This window comes from Penicillium macrosclerotiorum, assembly GCF_028827735.1.
Source record: "Penicillium macrosclerotiorum strain IBT 26536 chromosome Unknown utg000002l_segment0_segment0, whole genome shotgun sequence".
In the NCBI taxonomy this organism is placed as follows: domain Eukaryota; kingdom Fungi; phylum Ascomycota; class Eurotiomycetes; order Eurotiales; family Aspergillaceae; genus Penicillium; species Penicillium macrosclerotiorum.
This window is the reverse complement of record NW_026643082.1, coordinates 134,023-159,821: the sequence shown is the minus strand read 5'-3', so window position 1 is coordinate 159,821 and position 25,799 is coordinate 134,023. Positions and strand designations below refer to the sequence as shown.

Genomic DNA, 25,799 nt, shown 5'->3' with positions numbered 1-25,799 from the left:
AGCTTCTCCATGCTAGCATACGTAATCAGTGACCCACCCCAGGGCATGACGCTCGGAAGTACAGCATAAATGGTTCTCCACCATGTGTCTCCGTAGATGAGGGGCATTTCCAAACTATGCGGGCGTGGCGACAAAAACTTGACATCGAAAAGAGGGGTTGCAGTCAGCGGGTGGTTACCACACCCGCGAGCCTCGGTCATGAACCGGTTATTACGTGGGAAGATTTTAGATATAGAATTACATTTCGCCAAAGCGAGAAGCGGAGAAACGAACTTTTTTACTTCTTTAAGCCACACGTTCCTGTTGGGCATTAGTCTTCATGAGTTCAGCAACAGATATTCCGCAGTTTGAGATCCCCACTCGCTGCAAAGCCGGCGTGGTTGTCAATGAAGGGCCAGACTTCCACGTTGAGGTTCAAATGGTGCCAGTTCCAGAGCCAGGTAGGATCATTAAACTCAGGGGTTCCGTTATAACCTTGGAAACACTCTGGAGGTAGGGCTAACGAGTTGTGTACTATTTGTCATCAGGCCCAGATGATGTCTTGATTCGCCTGAATTTTACAGGACTCTGCGCCTCGGATATCCATATGATGCGGGGCGACTTAGGTACGCCGCCAATGTCAGCTTTCGGTGTGCGATCTCCTGGCCATGAAGGCGCTGGGGTTGTTGTCAAGATTGGTTCAAATGTGAAAAACTTCAAGCTTGGCGATAGAGCCGGTATCAAGCCCCTAATGGATACATGTGGCTCTTGTCACCTATGTTGGGATGATAAAGAGACGTACTGCAAAACAGCAGTTCACACCGGTTTAATGACAGCTGGTACGTTTGAAGGTCCCACAATTATTGATATAATGGATTTTCAGACCAACATCATCAGGCACTTACCAGCAGTATCTGGTGTCGCCCGCACGTTATGCATCGCCTATTCCTGCCGAAGTCCCAGATGAAATTGCTGCGCCTATCATGTGCAGTGCGAGCACAATCTATCGTTCGCTTCTTGAGTCTAAATTGAAAGCTGGCTCCTGGGTTGCTTTCCCGGGTGGCGGAGGTGGCGTCGGTATACAAGGTGTCCAGTTGGCCAAGGCGATGGGTATGCGGCCTATTGTGGTGGACACAGGTAGTGAGAAGCGTGCCTTATCTTTCAAAATGGGAGCAGAAGCCTTTGTGGATTTCAAAGTCTCGGATGATCCCTCAAAGGCTGTTATCGAAACAGCAGATGGAATCGGCGTTCATGGGGTGTTTGTCACGGCTCCCGCTGCCTACAAAACAGCAGTCTCATTTGTCGGTCAACGTGTGGGTGCCATGATCATGTGTATTGGATTACCGGCAAAGGGGTCAATTATTGTTGGACTGGACCCTTGCGAGTATATTTTCAAGAATTTGAGCATCAAGGGAACTTTGGTAGGTAGTCGAAAGGACACGGCTGCAGCCTTGGATTTTGCGCGACGCGGAATGCTTCAGCAAATTAGTGAAGTGTATCCTATTAATCGACTGCCCGAAGCTGTAGATAAATTGCGCAAAGGCCAAGTGGCTGGGAGGATAGTTGTCAATTTCAACTGGGAAATGTGATGGATTCTGTTCAATTGAGATGAATCCATGCAATTTCGAATCCTGCACCTCATAATAAATTATTTCTCTAGAATCAACATTGCAGTTTCTCAAGTTTGAATTGTCCTTTTGGGCAAGTGTCAATTGGAATCACCTGGGTTTGATTCTTGCAAGGGATATTCAACATGTATCTTAAATCCAAGCTTTCGTCACGAATGTCATCAAAATCGAACTTCACATTGGGATTCAGACATCAAATCAAGCGGTATTTTCGTATCGTTTGGAAAATGCTCAATTCCAAACCATGCAAGATATCTTCAATCTGCTTCATATTTCGAGGAAATTATCCACTTTATTGCGGAGACGCAGGGGTCTTTTCCAAATGCGGTACATATGGTAAGGGCTTCCCCGCTAAATGCTACCAGGCACCGCAAGCGGGATCCGAAAGCTGCCGATCGTTGGCCATCTGGATCAGCTCATTGGTAATATTGTGTACTCGGAACGTTTTGGCAATTGGGTTGGACGGGGAACCAAATTCACTCTGCCCAGCACCACGTTGCACTTTTCATCGAACAATAATGACCCGCACTCCAGGGCCTCATTCTGCAGAGAGTGGGGCTTGACGCATTACACCTAGAGAAGGGTTTAGGTCCGCAACTACGATATTTAAATGACTTTCTACCCAATGAAATATTCCAGGGAAAATAAGATTTTTCAATTCAAGCCATGCAAGTTATTTTGCCCTCTGTTCTGTGCCTTGTATTCACTGTAGAGGGACAGGATATCTTTATCTCAAAGGCTGGCCATGCAGCTCGTCCTCAGTGCAGCCATGTGATCAGTTCTCCCAGCTACTATTTTCAGCCTTTCTCATTTACTTTGAAGGAAACTATTCGATATGCAACATCAATTCCTTCTCCTACAACAACGCACACCTATGCGCCTACATATACCGATGCCGTCAAACACCTTACAACAAAACCATTAACGTCGACCTGGGGCAGTTGGGTCCCTGGACAGACAGTAATTAGTGCTAGTGATACGAGTGATCCATATGGGCAAGCAGCCTGGTCTTCAATGTGGCTGGAAGCAGATTTACAAAACTATGTTGGTTGTTTTTATGTCAGCTTCTGAATCATGGTAGTTACTCATGCATCTTTACAGGTTACAACAGGGTTGTATTCGACAACTGTCAGCCCTACACCGGTACCAACAAGCGAGCTTATTTTGCCACCACCTGACTATTTCGCGCCCACAGACTGCTACGAATTTCCCGATGACTTTATGTTTGGTGTTGCCGGCAGTGCTGCTCAGATTGAAGGAGCAATTGCGCTTGAAGGACGTTCGCCATCCTTGCTGGAAAAAATAATACCGGGTGACCTTCCAAATGACTATGTTACAAATGAGAACTATTTTCTATATAAACAGGACATTGCACGACTCGCTGCAATGGGAGTGGAGTACTACAGTTTCACAATTCCATGGACTCGAATCTTACCTTTTGTTCTGCCTGGGAGCCCTGTCAACCAGCAGGCCATTGACCACTATAACGACTTGATCAGTACTGTCCTTGATGCGGGAATGCAGCCTGTCGTGACTATGCTCCATTTTGACAGTCCTCTTATATTTGTTTCCAGTGATAATCTAAGTACGTCCCCTTCCAGGTGAGAATTAGCCTTGAATAGAGATCGAGATCCTAACAAACGATACGCAGGTCGGCGTCCTGATATCGGTTCCCATAATGCTGGGTATCAAAATGAAACTTTTGTTGACGCATTCGTGAACTATGGGAAGATTTTGCTCACGAATTTTGCCCATCGAGTACCAGTCTGGGTTACATTCAACGAACCACTGCTTTATGCCTTCAACTTTCAGGGCGTAGACAACGTCGTGCATGCGCATGCTGAGGTCTACAAATTCTACCACAACCAATTGAAAGGGACTGGGAAAATGGGCATCAAATTCAGTGATAATTTCGGAATTCCACTTAACCCGAAGAATGCGAGTCATGTATTTGCTGCTAATCGATTTCAAGAGATGCAGTTGGGATTTTTGGAAATCCCATCTTCTTGGGCAAGCAGTACCCAGACTCTATTCTACAGACACTCCCAGGCGCCAGGCCGCTAAGTCAAAATGAACTCAAATATATCGGCGGAACATCTGATTTCTTTGGAATTGATCCATATACGGCGACTGGGGTCTATCCTGCCGATGAAGGCATTGATGCTTGTACCAACAACACCTCGAGCTCTAACTCACTTTTACCCTACTGTGTCAACCAGGAATCACGGAATATCCATGGCTGGGATATTGGTTATCGATCAGGTACTTTGTTCCCTTTCTTTTAATTTTTAAAAAACAGATTGCTTGCTATTTTTGTTGAGGCTCGGTCTAATATTCTTTTAGAGTCCTATGTCTATATTACGCCTACCTATCTCCGGGAGTACCTGTCATACTTATGGAACACCTTTCGTCATCCGATCCTTGTTTCAGAATTTGGGTTCCCCGTTTGGGATGAGGCCAACAAGCAGCTATCTGATCAGCTATTTGATTCGCCTCGTAGTCAATATTACCTTTCTTTTATGTCTGAGATTCTCCACGCTATACACCAAGATGGTGTCAAGGTCATCGGTGCCCTCGCCTGGAGCTTTGTGGATAATTGGGAATTCGGAGATTATTCTGCACAATTTGGCCTACAAAGTGTTAATAGAACTACGCAGCAACGCCACTATAAGAAGAGTTTCTTCGAGCTGGTTGACTATGTGAAGACCAGACAGAAATGAAAGGGTTCCGCTCGGCGACGAGCACAGATGAGACATTTAAATTGTGCTGTTTTTTTTTTGTGGAAGATATGTAGCCCTTTATCAAAATAATTCATAAATAGTTTTTCCTAATGCTGAAGCGCAGAATTATGTTGTTTACTAGCCGAGATACTCTAGCGACTCTCCTACTAACATAAACACGTTTAAAAGGTGCCTGCGTTCACCGCGTTCGTGCCGCCCCACGTGACATTCGCCGACGATTCCAGCTTCTCGAAGCTGCTCTCTTCGTCTCCGTAAGTGCTCGGTTGGTGTCCTCTGGTCAATCTGCATCTTTTAGCTCCATTTAATGCCATGGCCAACTCTTTCACCCTTCCTCTACGCCCACCCCCGGAGCAGCAACAGCGCGCGGATTCTTTACCCATCGATATCGCCCAAATCAACAGCCAGTGGGGTTCCTTTCGAAATGTCAACGAGGAGCTTTTGCGTGCTAAGATTGCCGAGGAGGAGGAAAATGATGGTTCTTCTCACTTGAATGAGCAGGACCACGAGTCAGCCGATGTCGACCGGATAGAGCGCCTAGAGGAACTCTACAAGCAACGCGCCGAGATAACACAATTCGCAGTGTTGGTCTTCCGCTTCTTGGCCTGCAGTCGCCTTCTTGACAGCAAAACTAACAATCATTGGCTAGTCAATCGCACATGGAGGCTATGTTTGCCCTCGACTGCGTCTCTCTAGTGCTGTCGAAGCATGCTCCTCGCCAGGCCGAATCCTCAATATCCTCTTTCCTGAAACAGAGCGCCCCCATCGGTTCTCTTGACTCGGAAGTTGTGAACCCTCTTCCGAAGCCCGAATCGGCTAAAAAAGACATATCTGCAGTTTCGCGAGGTTGGAGAACCCTGAATTTCAATGCTGCTTCAAACAAGCTCTTGGGTGCTGCCGCCAGGCTCGAGACGGAAATCACATCCGAGACTCGATACTGGGACGAAGTGCTTGCTATCAAGAATAAAGGATGGAAGGTCTGCAGGTTACCCCGTGAGAAACAAGCTTTGGGTGTACAATATGGATTTCTTGAAGGTATGTGGCTGGCTCATGATGTCAACGGTCATCAAATTGTTCACTCTTGCTAATTCAAGCTTACTTTCCAGCTACGCCTGTCTTTCGCGACCGTGGCCTTGCGTCGTTACGACGCGCCGAAGATGGATCCTTGATTTTAGATAAAGGTCTTATCCCCTCAAGTACCTGCTATGTTCGAGTCCGTGTAAAGCAAGGCTCTCAGTTCTTTGTAAGCTCGAGGCCCCGAGGACCAGGCTCTGATGGTGCAGATTCAATCGAAAACCGCATTTTGCAGGCCCGTGACTCTGTCTTTGAGGAAGAATTGTTTCACGAATTGGTCCGTGAGGCCAGATACATGGCAAGCTGTGGCGCAACGACACGCCAGAACCTTATTCGCATTCCCGCCTCTGATGACCTAGAGATTATGCTCGATCTCATTGATGTGGGTGATGAGGAGATTCATGGGGAGCAAAATTCTACTCGGCAGGATACTCTTTTTGCAGAAGGCCTGGCACACTCGATCCGTATTCTCCTCGCATTTGCTCATCGTCAGAACCTGCGACGTCGCACCCAAGTGCCGCCTCCTGTAACGTCGAAAAAGCGACCCACTCCTGAATATCATCTCCTTCGACCCGCCATGGCGTACATCCAGCACCTCTCGCACGTCAGGTCTTTAGAATCGTTCTTTCGAGATATCTTCGGTGTGTTGCGGTCCTCGGGTCTTCACATCCCCGAATATACCTCAAGTCTATTCTCCAGTTGGAAGCCTGAGCCTATCTCCTGTTCCGCTGCATCACTTGAGACACTAGTCCCAAAATTCCTTCTTCCAGTCGAATCGGTGTTCCAGGGGACTCTCCTCTCGCCCCGCAGCTCCTTTACTGTCAATATTCGGACCAACATGTCTTTCCCGCCTTTTGGCACGAGCTATGACGTACATTTCGACTTACCCGCTATCCCAGATTCAAAGTCACCAGGTCATCTCCGCTTGAAAGACGAGGTACACGCAGCCATCACGCACCTTCTATTGCTCGATGTCATCTCTACAATATGTTCGAAGAAGTTGCCGGTGAACCAAAGAACCTCGGAGCCTGAGCCATCGAAAACAAGAAGATGGGAAGCATTATATCCACACCTTGGTGAATTATTATTGCCCAACATCAATCCTGAGAAGCACAAGAAGATGAAGGTCTCTCTGTCTCGTGAGAAGCTCTCTCTTTCAACCTATTTCGTTCCCAGTATTGACGGCATTGGGCGTGACACGAGAGAAAGGCGTGTCAGCCACCCCGGGGCTCACATCTGGACATCTCCCAGTCCATTTACCCCAGAATCTGGAGAACATCCAGCCATGATGGACTTCGTAGTGAACCAGGCATCACCTTCATCGTGAGCCATTCATCTATTCAGTTTCACGGATTTCCTGTCACATCCAGTCTGGTGTGATGAGAGGATGTTCTGGCACGACACGGGAGTTCAAGACTAAATTTGTTCTTCGTCTCGTTTAATCTTTCTTCGATGCATCAAAAAGGCGCCAAGCAAGCTTTAGATACCCTGTTTTTAGCAATTTATTTGAACTTGATTACTACAATTTTCTCGAAAGACTATGCGAGCGTATCCAAAAATCTCTGCTTAGTAGTTGTCATGAACCATGGATAACAAAGTACGGATCGATTCAATCATGGGAATATCTGCGGATTTTGATGTTGAGTGTGCCTTCTTTGAAATTGCCTGGCCATCAAAGAACAACAAACAGTGGTACTCCTCTGACAAACAACGCCCGTCTTCAAGATGCTGTCATAGTTTCGAGGTCAACGCCTTGATCGATTCCGGGGGTGTCAGAGTGGTGAGCAGCCGCGTTTCACTGATGCTGTATGCGCCTGGCAGTACGTCCCCCACGTCTATGCCCAATATCATCAAGGCCAGAACCTCGCCGCTGAGAAGGCAGTTGGCCATGCCATAACCATTGAAAGCAGCCGCAATCCATTCACCGTCGCCACCCCGACCTGTCAGTGTCGAGGGAAGTCGCCCGACTACAGGTAGCCCGTCCGACGAGAATCCCATGATCCCGCTCCAGGAACTGACCAGCCGCCAAGGGGAAGTGGCATTCCGGCCCAGAAATTGGGGAAGGACCTCTTGGAGATGAGTTACAGAATACTTTTCTGCAAAACTATCGTCTGCAGACACTGCTTCGTCGATCCGAGAATTCTCTCCACCAAAATAGAAGTACCCGGTTTTTGCACTTTGTCCTAAATAATACAGTCCAAAGCCATGACGTTGGGATTTGGGATCATATGTTGGTTCATAGTGAAATCCCCATGATACCTTGGTGCCCTGGTTAGGTATAACGCCGCCAGGGTCTTGTACTGTCATGGTCCCTTTGAAGGGATGAATCCGTCCACGTAGACTCGGGAGAAGATGACCAGTATAGCCATTGGTGCAGTGAATGACTGTTCCCGCTCGCATGGGACCACGAGAGGTACGGATAGTGTAGGGAAAAACGGAAGTGATTGGAGTAGGAAAACTCTGGTTGTACTCCACGACCTCAACCGGGGTGTTAGTCTCGATGGTTAATCGGTCTGGATACTTTTTCATAAGAGCAGCAAACACATTCGTGACCAGGCGATAGGGCCACACCGTCCCAGCGGGGAGCATTGCTCCACCAGCCGCCCCGTGGATTCCAAAGTCCTGAACATATCGTTGTCAGAGCAATTGCATGGCAGTGAATAGCCAGTAGCGGCTCGCAACAATTCACACACCTTTTTGAGAGATTCTTTGTCTAGCATTTTATATATACCCTTCATTGAGGGATGATCAGCTTCCAGTCGTGAAATACTTTCTCGAAATTCATCATATGTGTTGCTTGTCAGGAAAACGCGCAATTTCCACAGACGCTGCGCTTCGGTCGTGTCCTTCAAATCATACTCGTCGATTAACTTCCACATCTTCTCTAGGTTTTGAAACGTAAATGATGCGATTCTCCCGGCCATCTCTGGACCATGAATGTCTGCCAAGTGCGTGTACTCCTCTCCGATGTTGGCAGCCATCTGACCCCCATTACGACCAGTCGCGCCGGAGCAAAGCGTCCGAGCTTCAAAAACCGTCACTGTTGCAGCTGGATGGTTTTCTAGTAATGTTTTAGCGACAGAAAGGCCAGAGATACCAGATCCAATAATGACGTGATCTCTCTCGGTCGGCAATTGTGGCGATCTGATATTTGCCAAAGCATGCGGGACATGCTGCCAGTACGATTGACTCGGTTCTGAATGCGGCAGGCCCGGATCCGCCATGACCAGCCTCTCTGTCGGGGATGTTAACAGTGATTCGTGTTTGGAAGGGGAGAAAGGCAAGGATCGCATCTAAACGGCTCGCTGGCTGATTGGGCTGTACACATCAGGGGGGTAATCACCGATAATTTTATTCGGTTTCATCGCGGGGATTGGATTATGGGACTGGCTATTATCATATATCAAGCTTCAAGAGCGGCCGGTCTGTCAGGTGCTGGCAACTGGAAAAGCGAAACTTGGCGAGGCTGGTCAAAATCCGAAATACGTATATCACAAACGTGCGGGGTTGAAATTTAATCTTATCGGAACAGTGACGCCGGCGCGCGGAGTTGCCTTGTCTAGACTAAACCAATGACTTCCTTAGCAGTCTCGGCAATTGAGTATTTCACTAACCAGTACAATCTTGGATGTACTAAGTAAAGTCTTCCGCTTTCTCTTTTTATTGACCTTGGGGCTCTTCGGGCTTCATCGCTAAAACCCTTGAACGAAGCTTGTTTGGGCTTGTTTGGGCAGTTGCTTACAGCAATCGATGAACGCTACTACTATTTACCCACAAGCCGCTCGGCCAGAATGTCTCAAATATCAACCGGAAAAAAATGTTACTGTTAGAGGATTTTTACTCCGGGGGAAAACACCAGCCCCTTGCAGAAAATATCACATGGCTGCGACATATATCCCATGTTCATATAGAGGGCCTTGTCTAGGCCTTCAAAGATTCTTTGGCTTCTGAAATCATTCGGCTCTAATGCATAATGGACAACATCTGAAATCTGTTTCAAGAAACCAAGTATTGTGCCAGAGTCTCCGACGGGATCGACCATGCCAGATCCCGCAAGGGTAGTTTGCCCCATGGCGTAGCTGCATGCCGGCTCTCATTCCATCCAGAACATGCGGGACCGAAGAATGTTGGAGACTTGTTTTCCTCCATCAGCTGTTTCGGAAGAGAAATATATATCGCGCCCATCCATTGGATACCCTCCATTTGTCAGGCGATTTCTCAATTGATCTCTTGCTGGTCTCGAATTTAATATCAAAATGAGGCTCTCATCTATTGCTTTAGCCATCTTTGCTCTATTCTCAACCGGCCTCGCCGACAAAACCTGCACACCCAGCTTCGATTATTGCTCCGACATCCTGATCAAATCCAAAGGTAAGACCGAATCTGTGCCTCCCGGCATAACTATGAAGCTAATCGGGCCAGGCTTTACCGAGGCGGATTTGAAAGATGTTTTGAAAGGGACTGATTTGGAGAATGAGCCCCTCGAGAACGTTCTTTTTCACTGTAAGAATCCTGGTATTGTGGGCCATCCCCAGCTCTGCTCGAGCGGATGCAAGGACTCTGAGCAGGAAGGCAGCCACAAGTGTGATGGGTAGGTTTCCTGGTGAACTTTTAATATCCCCCACAACAGCTTGAATTGTGGCTAATGTGTTGCAGCTAAGTGAAACGTGTCCGAGTTCCCCGAAAAATCCATTACTTTGTGGTGTTCTTGGTATACCTAGCCTAATTCGATCAATAAGTTCAACATCAATTTCCTTGGGCATATCTATAATCTCTCAGCCTCCGGGTAGATGTTACGAAGTCACATCTTCTGAATTAGCGTTTTAACAAATGCATGTCCATTGCCGCAGTGATTGGCCTCTCTAGCCGTCCGTTTTTACCCGGCATCAGAAATCCCTCCCAAACCCAGTCCCCGCAATTTTGGTTGTAGCCTCGGTAGAACTCGCAATACCCCAGTTTAACTCCACGGATTAGGTGCTATCGACAAAAAATGGCTTTGAATTTCTACTACTACTGAGACACATTGACCTCAAGGGTGACCCTAGTGATTCAAAGCCTTACCCTTGCGGAAGTTGACCGTTGTCGGACCTTCAAAAAGGATAATCTACGGCTAATCATCCTACACGCCCTTCTGATTGGCACAAGCTTATCGGGCCAAGCCCGCCAAGACGCGGCTTATCTGCGAACGTGAACCGCCATTTCATTTTGTCCTGATATTATTATGTGATGCGTGCGGTAGCCAAGCACCACCTCCGATAAGCAGCATTTTGTATATGTTTTGTGAGAGATCCTTACGATCAGCATGGCTCGTAAACCTGATAGTTTTCAATCATGTCCGAATCTTTCGAAACGCCTCCAAAGCCTCTTGGGGCTACTACCATCGCCAATGTTGACATCGATGCACGGGCGGAACGGGCACTGGTCTGGAAGTTTGACCTCCGCCTGCTTCCTGTACTGGCTGTCATGTATCTCTTTAACAGTCTTGATAAATCCAATTTAGGCAATGCAAAGACAGCAGGTCTGGAAGGTATGTATTTTAAACCATTGATCCTTGAATTTAAACCAACGCGTGGTTCTCAGACACACTTCACCTGGAAAAGAATCAATATAATATGATATTGAGTATTTTCTTCGTGCCATACGTTCTGACGGCACCTTTCCTTGGTCTACTTGGAAAGAAGTATGGACCCAATATTGTGCTTCCAAGTATGATGCTCGCATTCGGTCTCTGTACAATTTTGGTAGTGGCTGCATACAACTTCAGCGGTCTATTTGCCATTCGGTGGTTTTTGGGTATGGCAGAGAGTGCCTTCTTTCCTCTGGTTATCTACTATCAGACAACGTAAGCAACGCAATTCACATTAAAATTACACCAAAGACAACCCTAACCTCTTCAAAGCTTTTATCGCCGAGGTGAACTTGCTCGTCGGCTAGCAATTTTCTATGCCGCACAAAGTATCGCATCTGCCTTTTCCGGGCTACTAGCTTTCGGCGTATTCCGTATTCACACTGGTCCATTAGCATCCTGGAGATACTTATTTCTAATCGAAGGCTGTGGGACTGTTCTCTTTGCGCTCTTTGCTCTTTGGTATCTCCCGAGGTCGGCTTCAGAGGCAAATTTCCTTACTGAGGAGGAAAAGGAGCTTGCGTACCTCCGGCTTCAAATTGACAGCTCCTCGGTGGTTGAAGAAGAACTCAACATTCGAGATGCATTCCGTGTGTTCAAACATTGGACTAGTTGGGCCATTTTGGCCATCCAAATTTGCCTTGGCGTACCACTCCAAGCTGTTCAATTATTTCTTCCAGTAATTATTGAACGTCTTGGCTACAGTACGGTCAAGACCAACCTTTACACTGTCGCGCCTAATGTTTCAGGTGCAGCAATGTTGTTGATATTGGCCTTCGCTAGTGACTGGACCAGATGGCGCTTCCCGTTTATCGTACTGGGCTTTTTGTTCACCTTCGTTGGATTTGTTATATACGCAGCCATCGATGTTCAAAATCAACTGAGTGTCGCTTACTTTGCTTCGTTCATGATGACTTGGTAAGTTTCCGTGGAATAGGATTTCGCTGGATATCACTGGTTCTTCCTAACCACGGATCTATAGGGGCACTTCCGCACCTTCAGTTCTTCTCGATTCCTGGTACAACAACAATATTGCTAACGAGGGACGACGTGTTGTGTTAACTAGTATCGCTGTTCCAATGGCGAACCTTATGGGAGTTGTTAGCTCCAATATCTTCCGTAGCCAGGATGCGCCCAAGTACTTCCCTGCACTAATTACCACATCCGTGTTTGGAGGTACTGGAATAATTTTGACGCTGTGCCTTGGCATCTGGATGATGATAGACAACAAGCGAAGAGACCGGAAGCAAGGATTTCATATCAAAGCAAGAGATATCCCTACAGAGAATCTCAACGAGGGGCCCGCAAGTGATGACTTCCGATGGTTCTATTAATAACGTATTTCGCGTTTTACGATAATGAATATGACTCTCAATATATATATCAGGGTATGTTTCAATGAGAAGTTGAGAAGTCATTGGATGTTTCTTTATTTCATTTTCTCTCATTCTGATTCTTAGTCGACGGATTTCGATGAAGACCTAACTAGACTGCAATATCAACTTAATTGCAGAATACTACTGGCTTCGACAGTTCAACAATTGTTCAAAAAGACTAAATTCATTAAATAATCAACAACCAACAACAACCCAGACTTAACGTACCTGTCATGTTAACCAGTCAGCATTGCGTGACAGCATTGACTTTCTTGTCCCCAGGATAAAACTTTATGAGCAAATCTTAATGAGATCTCTTGGAAGATATTACGCGTACCCAGAATCTGTATCAATAATCGTTTGCATTTGAGGGGAGTTATCAAACAATTTTTTTCTTTCAAAGTTTGTAGCAGCCAAAGCCCCGATATTCCGGGATATATATCTAAAATCAAATCTCAGTTTATTTATCCTTGACGCTCCTCTCAGATTGTTCGTCAATATGTAAATTGAATGGGTCTGGATATAATATAATATAAGACAATTTTGCCGGAACATTTACTGCAGTATTCCCTTTTATCGTTCTCCTCTAGACCTAGGGGAAACAGCTCGCGCCAGGCCACATAGTCCTGGTCTTTCGTGGCAAAAATATTATTGCCTTGGAGACTGGACCTTGAAGGAAGAAAACAAATCATGCTAGAAGCTCGGGGGTCAATGAAAAGCGCCGAGAACGGATTCAATTCAAAATTACTTATTCCCCCTACCAAGCAATTTCCTCCCCATTGTACTGGTTGGGCCCTGGTGCATTCTCCCAACCAGGCACGTGGATATTCAAGAATTTTCCATTTTGCGCACAATTCGCGCCTAATATAAGATTCATTGTCTTTTCGGCGCCAGTTTCTACTGGAAGATCTGCCCGAGAGCTCCCGAGTTCAGTACGCAACCACTATCGTCATTAGCAGATGCATTGAGGCCGGAGCGTTGATTCGTTGACAGGGAAACCTACACCGGGACTGATAGCCAGAAAAGTGAAGCCATCTCCTTCGTATTGCTGGGCATATTGGAGAGTGAGCATGTTCAAGGCAGCTTTGGATATTTTGTAGGCAGGACAAAGTGATAGACGGTATTGTGGAGCCAGGGCAAACGAGCCAAGAGTGGTCGATCTAGGTCTTGTTATCAGCATGGGCATGGGCCAGGCTCATGCGTCTGAGAGAGATATCATCTACATATTTGTAACAACTTTCTTCTCCCCTTTGTGAAGGAGGGGTAAAAATTCCCGCGTTACTAGATGGACCGAGGCCACGTTTGTGTTGAAAATTTCGTTCAAATTATCCCTGATACCATTGTGTTACTTCCTGCGTTCCTTTGAATATGATTCACTCAGGGCACTGAGATATTACTTACATTCCTTGGAGCCCGCTCAGCGTCCAATCTGTAGCACCGGCATTGTTAATGAGATAGTCTAGACCTTTTCCTTGCAACGTCTGGTCCACCAAAGTAGCCGCTTCTTGAACGCTTGTTTTGTTCGTGACGTCCAACTTGACTATTTTAACACGTCCAGATGAGTTATCTGCTATTTCCTTCAGTAGGAGCGAATTATCCTGGCGTGCGGTCGCAATGATTGTTCCAACTTCTGTTCGGGGTAGCGAGGCCAGGCGCGTGATGAGAGCCAACCCCAAGCCGCGCGATGAACCGGTCACCATGAATGAAGCCATGTCAGTTGTTTTGAACGGGCAGTTTTAGTTTTATAGTCATGAACTTTGGTGGTAGGTAGGGAAGCGTTCGGTGTTGCCCGCTCGTACATGTAAGCGCGATGACCTTGTTCGTAGATACGTTATCTCCGGCTAAAGTCCACACACGGTCGCTAGGAACCAGCGGGCGCTCTCTCTTAGAATGTATGCATTATCAACTCGCTCCAAGCGTTTAGATTATTACTTGCAATATATGTATATTCAATTAGCTGTTTGAAGGATCCAGCTATCAACTAGGCATTCCTGAATCTGAAACATGAGGCATCGAACTGAGATTGGCTGAACAATCTTGTCGTTGCTCGTGACAGAGGCCCTTGGTGAGATAGTCATAAGACGTACTTATGAGACCTTATAGAATTTTTGTGAGCGCCAAACTCTGGACCTTCAGAATTTAGGAGCGTTATGATGCCATAGTATTATTCTATCAATCCATAGGGTGGCAGTTGACGTCGGTACCGTATCGTGTGTAGAGGGTTGTATAGCTATTGCGACGGCACGGTAGGAAAAGTTCAAGAATTCGGGGGGAACAATCACTTTTTGGGGGTGGAAACTCGTTTGATTTTTATTCAACGGGACTTACTGGCTCTGGCCGTTCTCGCATGGCGATATTTTCGAGGTCATGCTCTGGCTTTGCACAATTAGCACCCGAGGATACAGGCCCGGTCTTCTGGGTGAAAGTCCAGCTATCAGTTCCAAGAGAGCTGGGGAAACCAATGCCCCGAACGAAGGCCCTTTGCCGGCCTCGTGGACCCCAAGCCCAACCGGCTCCCCGCCGGATGGGAAGATGGTACATTCGAAACCCAATCCAAGCAAAAATGACCCCTATGACAGATCCGAAGATGATATCGAATCCATGGTGACGGTAGTTAAACCACCGAGAAGCTGAGATAAAAAAAGCCGTAGCAGTGGGTACGAAAGCTAGGAGCATTAGAAGAACTGGGGGGCGGCACCACGCGTTCGGACAGAAGAACGGTCATCGCTCTGATCATATCCTTCTGTATTGAAGTGAGACAGGTAGGGGAAGCCGACTGAAAACTTCGCACAGAGCCACAGTGTTAGATAGCCTAGACCAGCAAAAGAAACTAGAATATCAGTTAGGTTGGGATGTCGCGACATCTGAGAGATCTTTATGTCTGAGGTTCTTACAGGACGAATGGCCGCTCGGGAAACTTGAAAATCCGTCGATGCGAAGGCTGGAGGATTGGTCCTGGCAAAGCTCATAGCTGACCAGGGTCGCTGCCCCTTGAAGACGGTCTCCCAGACCGCCGACCGTGTAAGTCGCGATCTTGCTCAGGTCCGGGTTACATCGCGCCAGAAGATCTGGACGCGGCTTTCCGATCAGGACCTTCAGTCCTTGGGTGGCCGTCCACACGCTTGCCAGTGCGAGAGCGAGCCCCATCCACCCAGCATTCCATTCCCAGAATTTGCGCCGCAGGGTTTGCGATTTTGAGGGCTTTGCGCCCTCGGCAGCGGTCGTCCCAGGCACAAGGACTAGCGCTCCGATCAACACAATAACGGCAGGGGCTAAGAGTCCCACAAGTATCAAAGTTACAGTTGATACGGTTTCATTCTCGATATAAGGGTAGGAGATCGTGGGGTCGGTGAGGGAGAAGGGATGCTGGTTTGGGGTCTGTTTGTAGAATCCATAGCCAATCAAGGCGATTCCACTGTGCATACGATCAGTATTTCACAGCTAACAATTCCACGCAGATGTGCCATACATGATTATCACCCAGTCGACCACGTAGGAGAGCACCAACAGCTTCGAAATATGCGCGATCGCGTCTCGGGCGGCAGGCATAACGCGTTTGGTCCTCCGCTGCGAGAATCAACGGGCCGACAATGCCTATGTGGGTTGGAATACGTCGAATGTCGAATGCAAATACTGACCCCGTCTCTTGCAAGGCACAATGTCGCCTTAACTCCTTGAGATTGGAGGTTGAACACTGGTCACGCGACAATGTGAAGTGATTTGAGAACTCGGGCGCTGGCGTTCGCGCTAAAAATGATCCCTGGAACCGGTGGGTCTTCGCCGCTCGGATCGCTGACTGTCGAGCAAGAATGTGAAAAGGTGAGAGGGAAGTAGGGATATATAAGGGTAGAATAGGAGCATGTGAAGAGAGTATTACAGTGACCGTGTACATATATGATTGAAGAGAAAGGAAAAGAAGCCCTTTTGAGTGCCAAAAGGATCGGACTGATGACCAAGCCCCCCCAAATCAGAACAATCATACTGCGCAGCCACGCTTACTCTGCAATGGCGTTGGTTATTGATTTTATTGACTTGTTATGTATGCTGTTGGTCTTTGTTGTCGGGAGCTAAGCGGCATTAGCAGCCTGGAAGATTCGAGGATGCTCTCGTCCCATGTTTTTGTTTTTATGGAATTTTATGGTTCCATAGTCCTGCTATATCACAGATCCAAAACATATGATTATTGTTCTACTGCGGGGAGTAATCCAGATTCAACCCTGGTTGTAATATGTTCGTTCTCCTGAGTCTTCTCTAAATGACTCCCGCTGCTCCTGATTCGATGGAATATTAAATGATGCTGCCTGGTCAGTGGGGACCGAATACAGCAGTGCTATGGGCAAAACTTGTTTGATTGAGCCTACGAAATGGGGGGAGATTTTGGAAAGACAGACAAAGAAGCAAAAAGCAAGACACAGTATGATTCATGTAGTACTACTTAACTACTCGATGTTGATTTACTTAGTCAATCAGTTGTGCTACCCCTGTTTCTGCACCGCCAATTTGTAGCATCAAATTAAACGTGATGTCTAGTATTCACGATCCCTGGTCGGCCAAATTTTCTTTTACACTAAAATCTGAGATGATCTCCTTCATAAGGATTATATGCGTAAGAACATAATAAAGGGAGCGCTGAGCCGTCTACACCCGAACGAGCTTTAGGTGATTACTAAATAGTGTTAGCGAATAATTTCTTTTTTCTTTTGTTTTTCTCGCAGATCTAAGTCGGCATTTTCATCTCTCATACTGTACTTTCAAATCTCGTTTGAATGTAAATTTCACACCCGAAAGCCTCTTATTTCAGTCCCAGATTCGCGCGGCAAGATTCTTGACTAGTAAGAGCTTCTCCCACATAACATCCATCGTCATGCCACGACCCCCACCTAAACTCATGCTTGCAAAACCACATTGAGGACTGACTCCAAGGGACGACTCAACGACCTCGCTTACAGTTCGCCCCTGCCCGCGAGCAATTACCTCGGCGGCAGAATATACTCGATTCACAAGCTCATCTATATCTTCCATTTCCGGTGATTTTGTGGAGACGACTCCAAGGATAATATTTTTACCAATCGGTAAATGACGGAGTGGCTCAAAATCACCTGCTCTGGCGGTATCGTACCTGTATGGAAGAGCATGAGATCAACAATTTGTATGATGCCGAGATGAAGCAAATCTTGGTATATACGTATTCATTAAGGAGAAAGTCAGGGAAAGCACGAAGTAAGAAGCAACCTACTCAAGATAGTATGTATCATAATTTAATTCACTAAACATCTTTTTAGCGATTCGCTCGTAGGATCCTGTCATAATATGAGTTGAGCCAGCCATATTACCACGGCAAAGATGCAGCCCAACATGTAGGTCTGCCGGCTTCCCTACAAGGCATTGATTATGTGCCGAGATATATTGGTCAATCAATTCGTCAGGATCAACACCGTCCATCTCGCAACCGGATCGGAATTCATCGGTAACAAAAAATAATAGGCATGGATCATCAATCTGGATGGAGCGCAATCCTGCATCATAAAGAATACGAAACTCAGCGATGTACGCGATTGCAAGATCTTTGAAATATTCTTGATCGGAAGAGTAAATGGAAGAATGATAAGCACTTCCCACGGCCATCTTGATATAATTTTAGCGTTATGTCTGGAGGTATATCATATTTGAGAACAGTATACTATACCTGCATATGGCTATGAGTTATTGGTGGCATCGTCACTTTACACTCTTTCCATTTCTCCTGTGGAAGCCGACTACGCAAAGCTATCCATTCTGACAAATAGGCAGAGCGGGTGTGGCTGATTCGATCAACAGCCACAACCGAATCTCGAGTGGTGATCCCAAGTGTCTTCAATGTCCTCAAGGTAGGGAAATTGGTCCGATACCCTTCCGTTATTGGAATGTCTTTGACAACTTCCATACCTTGCAGGGTTTCAAAAAATCCCGAATAGAATTTGTCGCGTTCATATTCCCCTGAGGTGATCGGACGGATGCTTAGATCAAGTTGTTTCAGAACAACTTCTCCAATAGCTTCCTCAGTTGCTTTATGCAACTCATCAGTCAATTGCGAATACGAAGATGCCACCCCAGCGGCAGAACGGGCTGCTAGAAGCGCTGGGGGCCGCATGAGAGATCCGATTTGTTCAGCCCGAAATGGAGGTGCCATGCTGTTGTTGAAGTTTTTGAAATTTCCATCAGAGATCCCGTGGATTCTGATCGTCTTATACTTTTCATGCTCATGTGGCATGTGGGGACGTCGGAAAAAGTAAAATCTCGATGGCCGAGTTCGCATTGCGCCTTGACCGTGTCAAACTTCTTAAAAGCGATCAACCCGACCCTTTCATACGTATATGGAACTATCTTGCCTTTTCATATCTCCCTGTATCTATTCTTGGACTCGATCTTATCAATTTTCAATAATTATTGGCAACGTAAAGGACAAGTTCCTCACGGGTAATAAGGTGACCAAGCGGGACATGCGGGGTTGGATCAAACGAGACGTGGGATGGATTTACTGCTAGACGTGGGGAGGCAATGTGGGGATCAAGACGAAACGGATGTGGCCCAATCTCTAGGGGCGAGACTTCAGAGAACAAAAATAAGGATAGAAGGACCTGCGAAACCAACACCGAAAATGACCGCATCTGGCACTACAAACGGCGACCGAAGCTGAGAGAATATAGTACCCCTCCTGGGCGCGGCAACAGAACGGAGATGGAGATAGTGAGGGACGGAGGGGCAACCAATATGAAGAATGTATTCTGGGGGAAGAACGACCTTGTTAGCAGGATCCGTTTTTACCAGATGCGGGCGGGGGTAGAGCCAGAATGATCGATTTTGTGAAATTCCGGATGTCGCGTCAAGGAAATACGGAAAGCAGGGCTAGTCTAATAGGAGCCAAGTACTATGATATATCCGCGGGTTCACTGCTCTACCGGTAAATTCTCGGGCTCTTCCTCATTAAGAAAGACGATATCTAGAATTTTCCGTACTTTGCTTTCTTATTGGCAAAAATAAGTCAATCTTTCCATTCTCATACAAATGATGCCCCTTGTAAGGAACGACACAGCAAGCTTTGCAGTGAAAACACATTGATTTCTTTCCTAACTCTGTTAATATATAAACAAATTCCAGGTCCTACCAGTCACATACTTAAGTCCTAAGCAGCAGTTGGGACACATTGTGAGTAGTATGGGTTCATAGAAGTACAAGTGGCCGCAGTGTTGCAAGCCGTCGCCCCAGTCCAATTGCTTCCCCCACACTGCCCATATACCGATTGGGTAGAGCTATTGCTAGCCACTGTGGTGGTGCTGGAGGTCGTTGTACTTGTAGTACTAGTTTTCAAAGTAGTGCTTGTCTGTGTCGTGAGTGTCGTCGGTTGACTAGTTGTTTGTGTCGACGAGGACGTAGTACTCGACGAGCTGGCGGACGAAGTTACAGATCCAGAACCAGAACTTCCACTTGATCCAGTTGTCGGAGTACCAGATGCGGTTATGCTTGATGTCGTTTGTGTAACAGAAACAGCGCCGCTATAAAGGGTTGGCCCCGGGACCACATACGTTGAAAGTGATGAATAAATGTTGACATAAATTCCGGCGTCAGTTGGGCTGTAGAGTTCTGTTCCCAAAACTCCCGATGGTTGATCTGTCCCCGAGCCAGTCACTTGCAGATTGAAACACTGTGGGTAATTCTGTGCCCCATTTTCTGCCTCGGCCGAATGAAGTGCAATAATCTCATTTCGCAGTACATAGTACCCAGGTGCAATTGTGGGGGGGATTTCAACCAGCCAGCTGTTACTGTTGGCAATTAACTGGTCGTCACCCCAAGTACCCGGAACAGTGGTATCATCCACAAGACCAACACCACTGATTTTGAAGAACTCCAATGTCGTTTTGTCAACGGTTTCACATGAATCTCCACAATCGGCAAGATATGTGATAACAGGCCCATGATGGGAATCAGGCCAGGTCGTCCATTGAAGATTAATTTTATCGCCAGCGGCGACTGCTGCATGTCCCTTGGCATTGGTTGCATTGAGATGGCATATGATATCAGAGGTTCCATAGTTCTCTAGAATTATTATAGGCATCCATCATTAGTGCTTTCTCTATAGATATGCATGAAAGGCCCATCTTTCTTTCTATCTTTTTTTTAGCGTACCTGGAGTGATGAACCCGTTACCGGTGTTCGGAGTTCCCCATGCCACAACTGTGGGAGGATCAGACTCGTAAGGGAATACATTGATATCCCATCCTTCATAGGAGACACCATTGATTACAATGTTGGAAATATGGCCGTGACCGACGACGCAGGTCGCCAGATAGAGTAGCACAAATCCCTGCATCATTTCAAGAAGACTTTTGAGTCGGCTATAATAAAAATGATAAGCTCGTCGCTCTTCTTCGCTGAAAGAAAGCCGTCTGGTTGTGATGATTGTTGTGGGCGAACTACTCTATTTATCTCTTCTTTGTAATATATCTGATAAATCAATACTTTCGGTATCAAACGTCCGTCGCTTGATGGACTCGAAAATCCGGTAGCCGGGACATGCCGAATAATTTTACATCCACATGTTACTTCATAATATCTTCAGCTGGCGCCCTGTAATAATCCTCCTATTTAATGAGAGCGCCACCGACAGCCATTTATTAGCGTCCGTGTCAAGATCGGACAGGGCGCACAGTGAAAAATGAAACATCGAATGGGATAAGTTGCCTAGTTGCATTCCGAAACATATGATGAGACACGGCCCCCTTCCTAGCTTCTGACGCGGGGAAAAATAGAGCCTAGCTTAAGCGCCCTTGGCAATACAATGTTAACAGCGTACTAGCTCCGGATAATTCCAAAATAGTGGTTTCAAGAAGTAGCATTTGTTTCGTTATACTAGGAGAAAATCAATGATGAAATTCAATATAATAATAAAAGCTACAAGTTTCCACACTGATATCTATTGTCTTTGTTGGTTTCTGGCTCGCAGAATCTGATAGTATGTAGTTTCTCCGGTGCAGTTGATCTTTTAGTTCAAAATTTCATAAAATTTCCCAGCTGTCATGTGCATTGAAATTTACTATCAAAATATCTGGGCTTCTTGCAAAATGTCAAATGACTTCAAACGTCATCTTCGTCAGGGCATGTGGCGGACGCCACAAACCTCATGTGCATTTTATAAGAGATCTTGAACCCCGCGCTGTCAAAATCGAACGCGGAGTATAAGGACATCCCTCCGTCTTCAGAAAAAAGCGCTGATGCCAAGGAGATTTTTTGCACAAAAGAACAAAAAGAAGTTTGATTATTTCGACCTGATTGGACTTCAATGCACACCAGTTACTTTCAAATCCTTGTTAGTAGTAAAATTAAGTATCATCTGTAATTCAACAAAATTCCGTTTCCAAATTGGCTTTCCTCCCATCGGCACAATTGATCTGCCTCAACTCATCTTGTGGCCTTCCCTCAGAGTTGACAATCAAACTATTATCCACTCTCTGAAATCCCACTTGATCCAGCCCTGACTCTTCGGGAGAACGATTGGACATGGCTATGCCCACAGATCCGTGCAGATATGATGCACTACTCAAGTTTGTGATTCCTTTGCGCATAGTCCCCATACATTGCTGGATTAAAGGCTTCATCAACAATAGTGACCCACATATGATGGCCATATCGAGCTCCATTATCGTCCATACTTGAGTGAGGGAGCTGCTGTCTAGAAATTAGACTTAGTATTCTGTTTTCGATCAAGACTCTGATCCGATCACATACAAGTCAAATTACTTGTCTGATAGTTTTTGAGTTCTACCAAACGTAATAAACTGAAGATGCAAACTCTAGAGACAGCTTATTAGTTAAGTGATTAAATATTAAACCGTAGAAAGCTCACAGGCAACCGATAGAAAATAGTAGCGATATTTCGATCTTCTGCCGAAGAGGAGTCTGCAGTTTCCACACTATAGGCAGCGGCAGACAGAGAATGAAGACATCCTGCGCCAAAGAAAGGGCACCAATGATAATAAAAAAGGTATTTTGACCGCGCATGCAATGACCCTCGATATGTTTGATCCAGAAATATTGGACGGGCCAACACTGAAAGGTATTACCCACAACGGCTGTCAGGCCCCAGGCAACCACGAGGATTATAACTGCCATTGTGACTTGTTTAAAGCGATTGATACAGCCAAGAATCCTGCGCAGGAAGATGACGATGGATACTTTGATGAAAATTTGAGCAGGTGGCCAAAACTTCTGCGAGATCCACTGAGCCTATGTTGCAAATTAGTGATCGCATCGCAAAGCAATTTGAGGAAGTGCTACCAGTGCAATCCGTAAGCGCTGTTCACGAGGTAGAACCCAAATTCTCGCTCTCAAATTAGTTTCTTGTGGGATCATTCAAGTTGATTGATAAACTCACGATTCTCCAATTCCAATACCTTGTGTAGCCGCTTGGAGTGAAATCATCAGCCACCAGGTTTTATCTAGTATGAGCCCACACTTACAATATATAACGCAAATTGAGAAACCATAAGTGCACAGGAGGCCCATTCCCATCAATATGTCCTCGCTGCGCAAGCGATGGGCTACTAGATGACGAGCGTAAAGGCGAAGGGCGAATACAATTGTCGCGACCGAAGCGCCGACTATAGGAAGGATAATTAAGACATCTCTCCAGTAGTGACCTCCTCTCTTCATCTCCGTTGGAGTTTCAGAAATTCTGCGACCGTGTAGAACGATTCAAGACCCGTCAGAACTTTCAACTCCGGGAAATCTGCCTCGCTTTTGTCTCTTTTTGAGGTAACGGGCGTTGATACAGAACTTCGCACTTCGTCATCGTTCTGTTCATGCTCGTTGTGAAGACAAAATCATATGAGCGAGCTCATGAAGATTCATAGCCACCATCGTGATCATATCACGAGAAAAGGATTTCGGGGACGTTCCTAGAAGAGATAAATCGCCAAAATGTGGTGGCAATACGGGGGTAACAAGCGTTGAAATGGACCTGTTAAGCGGCTGTCTCGGACGAAGAAGACGTCACCTTATGCCTGTTGTAATTTGGTCGCGCCGTGGCGATCCCGGCCAACCCCGCCGTTTTGCCCGAAAACGGCCCCCAGATCATCAAGGCACCGAAGTCTCGTCGCAAAATCTCCCACGCCATCAGAGAGCCGCGTAGTTGTCTGTGAAGCAGTCAGGATGGTGGTCGAAGGGGAATATTCTCCCGACTTGAATGACGAGCACCTTTTCTCTTTAGTCACCCAGATCAAGGACTGGCAGGTAAGTCTCCGGAGTGCAAAGGGCGAGCGCAAACCCCAGTCTCTAATCGGATACAGAGTCAGTGCCAGTAGCAAAGTCTCTTACCCCCTGATAGAAAAAAAAGCTAAGAAGTATCAGTTATTCATGGGTCTCTTCTGAAACAAGTCAATCTCGAAACCGAATATAGCGCCCCGAGTCATCCTGTAGGAGTGTCGGTAGAGTTTATACCATTTCAACCCGACGACAGCAACATCTGACAAAAACAGTGTTTCCCAACACCTTTTCCCCGGGCAAAATTTCATCAAGCAGTAGACCTACAGAAAATATTCAATCGGCTCTATTGCGCCGTTGCCGCAGATGAGGGATGGATATTTAATGCGATCCGAGACCTGGTCCCTCATGAGCCCCTTGCCTCAGCACTCTGGGGAATTCATCGCGCAGTCAAGCTTGCAGGATATGCTCAGAGCATTTCGGTGGGCATCTTTCGCTCGGATTACATGCTCCATTGTAACATTGGCGAGGACTTGTCAGGTTCCCCTAATAACCTCTATGAAACGAGTTTGGCACAGGTAGAGTTGAATACATTCTCCAGTGCTGGTGCCGCGCATGCAAACAAGGTGGCAGATATGCATCGCTACTTGGAACACACTGGGATATATAATAAAGGTGATATATCTGTGGATCTTGTATCTTTACCGCTTAATACAAACATCGAGTCGCTTGCCTCCTGTCTCGCCTTAGCGCACACTAAATATGGACCCCCAAAAAGCCAAGGGGTGCAACGGACAGCAATTCTTTTCATTGTGCAACCGAGAAATGTGCGTATATCAATTTTTCCCAGATCAAATCAGATCTAAATGCAGAGGATTCTAATTGAATATATAGTTCAATATTGCAGATGAGCGACCGATTGAATACGCACTATGGAACCAGCGCGACCCAGTACCTGCCTACCGACTTGAATTCGGGCAAGACGTGCTCCAATATACCTGGCTCAATGAAGATCGACAGTTGCTCTTTCATCCACCATGGATAGCATCAAAAGCGCCATTAGAGATATCGGTGATATACATGCGCGCGGGATATGAAGCGGATGAGTACAATGAAGTGGGCAGGGAGGCGCGCCTCCAGCTCGAAAAATCAACTGCCATCAAATGTCCTTCTCTTCTTGCCCATCTGGCTACGTTTAAAAAAGTGCAGCAGGCGCTGACCATTCCGGGGGCCCTTGAGCGTTTCCTCGGTCCTCAAGAAGTTGCCGCGATCCGCCAAACCCTTGTTCCTATTTATCCGCTAGATGAGTCAGAGTCGGGCATGTATGCTCGGGAAGTAGCCTGTGATCCTGAACAGTGTTCGAATTACATCTTGAAGCCCTCTCTCGAGGGCGGCGGTCACAATATCTACGGCGATAAAATCCCCGGGTTTCTTGCATCGATTCCGAAGTATCAGTGGCCCTCTTATATCTTGATGCAGAAAATTGTGCCGCCAACTTTGCCTGGTCTATTGATGGGACCCGCTGGGGTAGATGATGGAGAAGTTGTCTCCGAGCTGGGGATCTTGGGATGTTGTTTATGGCAGGTCAATCAATCTTCTGAAATTCGCTGCGACATGCTCCATAACTCGGTCGGTGGTTGGACCTTCAAATCAAAGCATGCTTATACAAATGAAATGAGTGTGGTCAAGGGATATGGCTGCTTCGATACGCCACGTCTAGTGGAACCTTGATTGATCTCTTTTGACTGTATCTCAAAGACAACACAAACTTTTTGCTTGAGATTCATTATGGTGTGGACAATAGGAGAGTGCAGGCGCGTGGGCCCATGATTATTTTATCGTATCCACAGCAAGCCGTGTTAGGTGATCGAAAGACTAAAGTTGATAGTCACGGCAGCCCGAGCCCTAGGATGCCATAATTTGAATTATAACTTGCGTCCATATATTGAGTAAATTTAGGTAATCGTACATTGAGTATGAAGTTACATCTATTTATTAAATCGAAATGTCTCGGGCTTGTGTATATGCTGGTCTAGTATGTATATTGAATTTCAAATATTCTATTCAGCTTGACCTTATAAGACCATTGAAATAGGGCAACCTGCAGACTTTAGGTAGAATATAAGGGCCCATTGAAGAATAA

The 25,799-nt window shown here is 46.4% G+C and overlaps 13 protein-coding genes across 13 annotated transcripts; 6 read left to right on the top strand and 7 right to left on the bottom strand.

Annotated features, from left to right (window-relative positions):
• Positions 1 to 319: 319 nt before the first annotated feature.
• Positions 320 to 1,568, top strand: N7462_001212 (zinc-dependent alcohol dehydrogenase; the record flags this gene model as incomplete). Its single annotated transcript, XM_057072938.1, has 3 exons — positions 320 to 440; positions 528 to 822; positions 863 to 1,568. The coding sequence occupies 3 exons, from the start codon at positions 320 to 322 to the stop codon at positions 1,566 to 1,568; spliced, it is 1,122 nt and encodes a 373-aa protein (XP_056936579.1).
• Positions 1,569 to 2,273: 705 nt separating this feature from the next.
• N7462_001211 (CAZyme family GH1) lies at positions 2,274 to 4,327 on the top strand (the record flags this gene model as incomplete). Its single annotated transcript, XM_057072937.1, has 5 exons — positions 2,274 to 2,651; positions 2,709 to 3,192; positions 3,259 to 3,549; positions 3,588 to 3,869; positions 3,951 to 4,327. 5 exons carry the CDS (start codon positions 2,274 to 2,276, stop codon positions 4,325 to 4,327), a joined length of 1,812 nt encoding a protein of 603 aa, XP_056936578.1.
• A 330-nt stretch (positions 4,328 to 4,657) lies between these two features.
• Positions 4,658 to 6,746, top strand: N7462_001210 (mediator of RNA polymerase II transcription subunit 17; the record flags this gene model as incomplete). Its single annotated transcript, XM_057072936.1, has 3 exons — positions 4,658 to 4,929; positions 4,995 to 5,380; positions 5,452 to 6,746. The coding sequence occupies 3 exons, from the start codon at positions 4,658 to 4,660 to the stop codon at positions 6,744 to 6,746; spliced, it is 1,953 nt and encodes a 650-aa protein (XP_056936577.1).
• A 404-nt stretch (positions 6,747 to 7,150) lies between these two features.
• N7462_001209 (NAD(P)/FAD-dependent oxidoreductase) lies at positions 7,151 to 8,643 on the bottom strand (the record flags this gene model as incomplete). The annotated part of the gene is made up of 2 exons (XM_057072935.1): positions 7,151 to 8,041; positions 8,113 to 8,643. The coding sequence occupies 2 exons, from the start codon at positions 8,641 to 8,643 to the stop codon at positions 7,151 to 7,153; spliced, it is 1,422 nt and encodes a 473-aa protein (XP_056936576.1).
• A 1,032-nt stretch (positions 8,644 to 9,675) lies between these two features.
• Positions 9,676 to 10,079, top strand: N7462_001208 (uncharacterized protein; the record flags this gene model as incomplete). The annotated part of the gene is made up of 3 exons (XM_057072934.1): positions 9,676 to 9,790; positions 9,842 to 10,010; positions 10,076 to 10,079. The coding sequence occupies 3 exons, from the start codon at positions 9,676 to 9,678 to the stop codon at positions 10,077 to 10,079; spliced, it is 288 nt and encodes a 95-aa protein (XP_056936575.1).
• A 671-nt stretch (positions 10,080 to 10,750) lies between these two features.
• On the top strand, positions 10,751 to 12,379 carry N7462_001207 (putative MFS transporter; the record flags this gene model as incomplete). Its single annotated transcript, XM_057072933.1, has 4 exons — positions 10,751 to 10,946; positions 11,000 to 11,261; positions 11,319 to 11,963; positions 12,028 to 12,379. 4 exons carry the CDS (start codon positions 10,751 to 10,753, stop codon positions 12,377 to 12,379), a joined length of 1,455 nt encoding a protein of 484 aa, XP_056936574.1.
• Positions 12,380 to 13,178: 799 nt separating this feature from the next.
• Positions 13,179 to 14,133, bottom strand: N7462_001206 (Short-chain dehydrogenase/reductase SDR; the record flags this gene model as incomplete). The annotated part of the gene is made up of 3 exons (XM_057072932.1): positions 13,179 to 13,364; positions 13,425 to 13,581; positions 13,823 to 14,133. 3 exons carry the CDS (start codon positions 14,131 to 14,133, stop codon positions 13,179 to 13,181), a joined length of 654 nt encoding a protein of 217 aa, XP_056936573.1.
• A 963-nt stretch (positions 14,134 to 15,096) lies between these two features.
• Positions 15,097 to 15,970, bottom strand: N7462_001205 (uncharacterized protein; the record flags this gene model as incomplete). Its single annotated transcript, XM_057072931.1, has 3 exons — positions 15,097 to 15,251; positions 15,316 to 15,836; positions 15,891 to 15,970. 3 exons carry the CDS (start codon positions 15,968 to 15,970, stop codon positions 15,097 to 15,099), a joined length of 756 nt encoding a protein of 251 aa, XP_056936572.1.
• Positions 15,971 to 17,218: 1,248 nt separating this feature from the next.
• N7462_001204 (cobalamin-independent methionine synthase II family protein) lies at positions 17,219 to 18,046 on the bottom strand (the record flags this gene model as incomplete). The annotated part of the gene is made up of 2 exons (XM_057072930.1): positions 17,219 to 17,540; positions 17,658 to 18,046. The coding sequence occupies 2 exons, from the start codon at positions 18,044 to 18,046 to the stop codon at positions 17,219 to 17,221; spliced, it is 711 nt and encodes a 236-aa protein (XP_056936571.1).
• Positions 18,047 to 18,101: 55 nt separating this feature from the next.
• N7462_001203 (uncharacterized protein) lies at positions 18,102 to 18,590 on the bottom strand (the record flags this gene model as incomplete). Its single annotated transcript, XM_057072929.1, has 1 exon — positions 18,102 to 18,590. The coding sequence occupies one exon, from the start codon at positions 18,588 to 18,590 to the stop codon at positions 18,102 to 18,104; it is 489 nt and encodes a 162-aa protein (XP_056936570.1).
• Positions 18,591 to 19,583: 993 nt separating this feature from the next.
• On the bottom strand, positions 19,584 to 20,768 carry N7462_001202 (putative endo-1,4-beta-glucanase; the record flags this gene model as incomplete). Its single annotated transcript, XM_057072928.1, has 2 exons — positions 19,584 to 20,494; positions 20,585 to 20,768. The coding sequence occupies 2 exons, from the start codon at positions 20,766 to 20,768 to the stop codon at positions 19,584 to 19,586; spliced, it is 1,095 nt and encodes a 364-aa protein (XP_056936569.1).
• A 1,223-nt stretch (positions 20,769 to 21,991) lies between these two features.
• Positions 21,992 to 22,681, bottom strand: N7462_001201 (uncharacterized protein; the record flags this gene model as incomplete). Its single annotated transcript, XM_057072927.1, has 2 exons — positions 21,992 to 22,127; positions 22,302 to 22,681. Coding segments are annotated over 2 exons (516 nt in total), but the record flags the coding sequence as incomplete, so codon positions are not given.
• Positions 22,682 to 23,605: 924 nt separating this feature from the next.
• Positions 23,606 to 25,387, top strand: N7462_001200 (uncharacterized protein; the record flags this gene model as incomplete). The annotated part of the gene is made up of 3 exons (XM_057072926.1): positions 23,606 to 23,686; positions 23,932 to 24,483; positions 24,551 to 25,387. 3 exons carry the CDS (start codon positions 23,606 to 23,608, stop codon positions 25,385 to 25,387), a joined length of 1,470 nt encoding a protein of 489 aa, XP_056936567.1.
• Between the last annotated feature and the right edge of the window lie 412 nt (positions 25,388 to 25,799).